This window comes from Diabrotica undecimpunctata, chromosome 3 (assembly GCF_040954645.1).
Source record: "Diabrotica undecimpunctata isolate CICGRU chromosome 3, icDiaUnde3, whole genome shotgun sequence".
Classification (NCBI taxonomy): domain Eukaryota; kingdom Metazoa; phylum Arthropoda; class Insecta; order Coleoptera; family Chrysomelidae; genus Diabrotica; species Diabrotica undecimpunctata.
Genome location: NC_092805.1, coordinates 117,586,173 through 117,592,652, shown reverse-complemented (window position 1 = coordinate 117,592,652; position 6,480 = coordinate 117,586,173). Strand labels below are relative to the sequence as shown.

The window sequence follows — 6,480 nt, the reverse complement described above, 5'->3', positions numbered from 1 at the left end:
ATTTTTTCAGTACCAAAAAATTGGAACACGACATTGTAAATAGAAAGAAAGCAATCACAGAAGAAAAAGTAGAATAGCTAAAGATATCCTGGATTCAGTTACGACAATCTGAGCCGAGAAAAATGTATTTTAAATATAACGATAACACTGATAGTTATTTTTCTGAAGTAGACTTCACGAAAAAGATACGTGGCCTTCCTTCAACAAATTCATACATGAAGATAGATTTATTATTTCCCGAAGGAAGAGGGATAACAGTAGAGAAAAATAAAGATCTAATATCATTGTTAAAATACGTGCCTCCTTTCCAAAACGACTACTTTAAAACACTCAAGTGTACCAATGAGATGGATACAGGTCTAGCACAGATTCAAGAGGAAGAGGAAGAGACGGAGTTATACTTTTTTTCCGGTTCAAAATATTTTTCAGGTTTGTTAGTGCGAAAACCGCCTTTACAACATTTTTTTCCTTTTTTCTTTAAAAATAAAGCTAATTTTGAAATAATTTTTTTTATTCTACCTGAATTATTTTAGTTTCTCCTATACAAAAACCCCAAAATATAGTTATGTTACATTATTTAGAAATTTATATAACCGATTAACTTTACCCTCAATTATCTCAGAAGAGTGAATTTGTTGTATAGTCACCTCTGGTTCTGAGCCACTCAATTGAGCCCCTTGGTAATTTTTTTGAAAACTTAAGATTTTTGCACAATAATTACCTTAAACATGTAAATATATTTTACATGTTTTAAAAGTAAAATATCTTAAAATGAACTGACCACCGTTTTTTGCCCTTTTTTCAAATATTACATCTTTTGCTTTTAAGAAACTCATATAGTAGGTAAAAGATGATCACACAGTACATTTAATTTGTATAAGTTGATAAAAATATTTATAAATTTGGCAAAGAATTTGTACAACTGGCCTAATTAGCTAAAGTGTTGATATTATTAGAAGTTTATATGTTTACAATTATAAAAAAACAACTAAAACTGCTGACTACTAATATTAGCATTATGCAAACAATGTAGAAAAACCATGTCAAAAATTTAATTAATACTATATCATATTTAATCTGTGTCAATGTCGGCAAGTGTTCTAGTTTTTTAGCACAATGATTTTTGTAGTGATAAAACTATTTTTTCTGTTTAACATATTTCAACTAACAGTGACTACTAGTGGTGAAAATGGCTTACTCAAATATAAAACCGGCATAGACAAAATAGGCATGGACGTCGAGAATTTTATCTACGAAATTGCAAAAGAAGTTGCTAAAAAAGCCGATTCCTTCATAAATAACGAATACCAAGAATACGATGCATCAACAGAAGAAAATCCAATACTCGAAAATAGCATTAGAAAGGAAGAAGCTACAACATCAGCTACTGTTAATGTTATAGAAGATTATACAGAACAAGAAGAAGAAAGAAGAAAACGATCTATAGATGATATTCACCGAGAAGATAATATTATAGCTACGGCGGAAAAACCTGAAGTCCATCAGGAATCAAATGTCATAGACCATAGCGTAAATGACATAAAACAAGAATTAAAAAAATTAACCGATCTGACAGTTATGCTAAAGGAACAGCAGAATATTTTAGCTCTGCTCGGAGAAAAAGGGAAATTTTTAAATAATAATCTACAATATGATCCACAAGATATGATTCATGTATTAGAACAATTGGAAGAACAAAGAAAAATTTTAAAACCTACCAAAGAAAATAATAAGGAATTAAAACATTTGAAAATTGACATCCAAGAAGCAATAGGGGCATTAAATAAAACTAGCGAAGGAACAGATAATGAAAAAGATAAGGAACTAAAACTGGAATATGAAATTAAACAACAAAAAGAAGAAATTGAGATGCTAAAAGATTTGGTAGAACAGATATTGGAGAAACAAGACAAGTTGAAAAATAAATATAAAAAAGATAAAAAGAAGGATAAAAAAGTGATAACAAGTAATAATTCTACAAGTAGTGAAGAAGACAAATCTAGTGAGGAAAAAAGAGAATCTGAAGATGACATCTTAGGTGTATCTCTTTTTCTACAACCTTTAGTAAATAAACCACCCCCTAGAGAAAGGGAGAGCAATATGAAAGACCTGAAAAAAGAAAATGTAGAAAATAAAGACAAAGAACAATTTTTTAACCAGAAAAATCCGCCGGATGGAAAGAAAGATCAAGAGAAAACTAAGAAGGAAACAACCGATGTTGATAACAAAGCAACGAATGAGCAAAGTAACGCTAAATCTATTCGATACGATGATCCGAAAGTATCCTTAGTTAAATCAAATGAAAGATCTACTCATTACGAAGAACCCAACTTACCCTCAAGAAAATCAGAAGCAAGAGCTAGTTCTCTGGAAAGTGATATTTCGCAGTTTTTGGACGAAATTGATGGAAATAAAAAGCCCGATATGGAAGAACAGCTAAAAGAATTGGAAGAGAAATTTATAAAACAAACTAGAGAAGAAAAAATTAAAAGAGAACTAGCACGACTACGTAAACTTATAGGTAAAAATAATGAAGACGAAAAAGCTGGATCAAAGTCATTGCCGCAAAATGAAGATGTTGAATTTTTAAAAAGGTTAGAGACGCTGATGAAATCACGAGGAAGAGATATGTAAGTAAATGTTTTTTTAATAATGACTACGTGTAGAGTTCTCTGTTTTTTCTTCTGTTGTTTGTGTGTGTGAGAGAGAGAGAGAGAGAGAGAAAGAGATAGAGAGAATATGGCTTGGAAGCAGGTCCGTTAGCCAAAGATTTTTATTTGTTATTTTTTAGCATGATATATTAATTTTTTTATATCTATCACTGTTTCATTTAAATGGTAATATTTATTTCTTTTAAATAGTTAATCGGTAATTTAATTATTCTCATTTCATCAAAACTTAGTAAATATTTTATACTAATTGGAAAGCATACTTGATCGTATTGTAGACTGTAATATAATTGGTCTATATATCTCTCGTTAATTTTGCATTCCAGGAAAATATGATTCAAATTTATAATAGAAACATTTTTGCAAAAACAAACTGGTGAATTCACTATTCCTAATTTCTGCGGATGTGCCGCATATTTTGGTAGGTTATATTTAAATATATATTCAGGTGGGGAAGGGAGTTGTTGATGCAAAGAAATATATAAATTTTATGACATGCTTGAAATATTGTTCCACTGTTTTCCCATATTTGATATATTCTACCTTTAACGCCATTTGTTGCATTACTCGATAACATTTTAGTTAGGATCTCACTCTTTGTGATTCCATCTTTGGCCAACCCGTCAACTTTCTCATTATGAATTATACTTCCATGTCCATTTGCCTATATAAATACTACTTCTACTTTAGACAAATTATTTTTTATATTACATAAAATTGTAGATTTGTATGAACTGAAATCTGTGTTTTCAATTGCATATATTGCCGATCTGTTATTATCACAGCTGTTTTAATATTTTTTTCTTGAATCCATTCTAGAACTTTTTCGAAAGCTATAAGTTTAGCTATAAAGATGCTACTAACACTAGATAATTTGTAATTATTCTATTGGTGGGTATTTTGCACATACACAGCACATCCTACTCCAGTTTGATTTTTACAATCGTCGCGTCGGTGTAAATTACTGTGTAATCCACAAAGTCGCTTAATTTTACTAAAATATTGTTTAATTGATTTGATTCTGTATATTAAGGAATTATGATTCTTGGTGTTTTTATCAAATTTTTGTACTTCTCCTTTTGGTGCCTATTCGTTTCGAATATTGGTGATCATTCTGGCTACAATTATTTTATTAACTGATGCTTTAAATATATTAGTTGATGTTTTGGAGAACCATTTCCTCATATTTTTTAACCACGATATTCTTCTTTTCCCAATTCCTCACTTTCAGAATAAATTGCATTCTCCTTTTAATCGTGTACATCACTTCTCTCTTTTTTTCCCATTCTTCGTAGTAGTCTCGTTGGTTATCTTGTCCGTCCATGATATCCTTAGATAGCCACATCTCGAAGGCTTCAAGTTTTTCTCCATCGCTTCAGTTAGTGTCCAGGATACAACTCCGTGGTATAATATCGAGAAGATATAACATCTTAGGAGCCCTACTTTTATCTCCAGATTAAGGTTGTGGCTTTTAAAGAGTTTGGCCATGTTTTTGAATGCACTCCTAGCCTTCTCTATTCTACATTTTACTTCTTGTAAGTGATCATATTGTTCGTTTACTATTGTTCCAAGTAGGTAAAGTGTTTTACTCGGTCCAATGGGGTATTCTTGATAAGCAGTTGGAAGTGTCTAATTTTATTTTTGCTGATGACCATAAATTTAAATTTTGATATATTTACTTGAACTCCAAAGCTTTCACTTATTTCATTTACTTTATTTATTAGTTGCTGTAAACTGTTTAAACTGTCTTCAAAAGTAACGGTGTGTCATCTGCAGAGCGATTGTTGTTTAGGCGTTAAATATTTCCTTCGAATATAGATTGAATGATATAGGTAAAAGTATACATCGTTGTCTAACGCCTCGCAGAATCTGGATCGCTTCCGTCGGTTCATATCCAAAATTTGTTCTTATTGTGGCTGATTGGTTCCAGTATAAATTTTGTATTATACGCCGATCTTTATCATCTATTTTGGCTTTCGTTAGAACATCCATCATTTTTCGGTGTTGAACTATGTCAAATGCTTTTTGGTAGTCCACAAAGCAGGTGTAGATATCGCAAGTCGTATCTCTGCATCTTTGGAATAATACCTGTAGACTAAACAGTGCATCTCTCGTACCTACGCCTTTCATGAATACAAACTGTGTATCTTCTCTCTTCGCATAGCTTGTATATTCTGCGATGTATTATTTTAAGAAAAAGTTTTAGTGTATGGCTCATTAGACTTATTAGCCTATATTCTTTTCGCTCCCTGTTTCTTTGATAACGTAATAAATTCTGAAACTATCCAATCTTTTGGAATATTGCCTGTGTCATAGATATTCTTAAATATTTTAAATAGTATTCTTAAAGATTCATCATCAAGGAATTTAAAAAATTTAAAGATTCATCATCAAGGAATTTAAAAAATTCAGAGTGTACTCCCTCTGGTCCTGAAGCTCTCCCTTCTTTTAATGATATTATGGCTGCTCTTATTTCTGCCACTAGTAGAGGTGGACCTGTAACGAGTCCGTTACTTCAATAATCCTTAAACATTTTTAAATAAAATTTTTAAATTCAAATCCTCTTAATGATTTTCTTAATTCTTAAATTTTAAGTGGGTATTAAACAGCGACACCAAGCGTCCATGTTTGCAATCATAGTTTAGATAACTCAAAACAAGTGCCCATTACCGACTTCTGCTTCGACGTTCGGTAGAAACACTTGGGTTTAGAGGTAGGGGCCAGAGAAGGCCTAAAAAGTTTTTTTATTTAGAATATTTCCACATTTTTTTTGTTACATTGGCTAACTATTTGGATAGGGATTAAAATTTGTGGTGAAAACTAAATATTTTAATTAATACCTGTTTCCCGTTTATTGCAGCAAACAGCTTTACAAGATACCTTGGAAGGTATATGTTAATACCTTCCTGGCGCCCAATCATATCTTAGAGCAACTTCCATAATTTACCACTTTCATTTACGTTATTTCTATTTTTTTTTAAGTATCCTGTCATTCATATTCTCACTTTACGGTCTCGGTAGGGCATGCAAATTGGTCGAATCCTCTTTTGAGTGTCAAGTAGTCACTCTCCGGCACATTCTGCTAGCCAGCTTTAATTTATTTGTTTTTGTTACATTATTTCACATTTTTTTTTGTTACAGTCCTGTCTTCGTAGGTATTGGGGACTGGTTCTCCCTCTCATCAAAAAATAAATTTCCTATGTATTTTTTCCAGATCTTATCAATACTCTCTTTGTCCACGATTACCTCTCCGTTGTCATTAACAAGTTTATTTACTCTTCTGTTTTTACCTTTCCATCTGCCTGTAATTTCTCTTACCTTTTTGTGCACTTGGAATTCGTCGTATTTACTTTGTAGAATTTCGATTTCTTGGTATTTTTTCTCCAGTTCTTTTTGTTTGGCTTCTCTGATCTTACTCTGTATATCTCGTTGTAATATTTTATATATGGAGTTATTGTTCTTGTTTTTCCTTCGTTCTTCCATCAGCTGCAGAATCTCTGTCGTCATCCATGTCTTATTCTTACCTCCTTCGTTCTTCATAAAATTGTCTTTAATATCGTCTATCGTTTTATTAAGATATTCTATCTTCTCTTCTGTGCTTTCCGTTGTATTATCGATTTCTTTGAATTTTCTATTTATTGTTTTGCTGACTATTTCTTTTACTTCACTACATTTCAGTTTTTTTACCGCGTGTTTTTTAAACTTGGTTCTATACATGCCCACTAAAGGATTGTGGCCAGATTGAATATCAGCGCCTGAGTAGGTTTTAACACTGTTAAAACTATTTCGATATCTTTTGTTAACAAGTATA

At 31.5% G+C, this 6,480-nt stretch overlaps 1 protein-coding gene across 2 annotated transcripts in view; it reads left to right on the top strand.

Moving 5' to 3' along the window:
- Nucleotides 1-1,540: 1,540 nt before the first annotated feature.
- Nucleotides 1,541-6,480, top strand: part of LOC140437290 (uncharacterized) — a 44,241-nt gene continuing 39,301 nt past the window's right edge. For both annotated transcript variants that reach the window (XM_072526722.1, XM_072526723.1), the window contains exon 1: nucleotides 1,541-2,630. In XM_072526722.1, coding sequence (XP_072382823.1) covers nucleotides 1,579-2,630 — 1,052 coding nt within the window. In that variant the 5' untranslated portion in view covers nucleotides 1,541-1,578. The remainder of the gene's footprint in view (nucleotides 2,631-6,480) is intronic.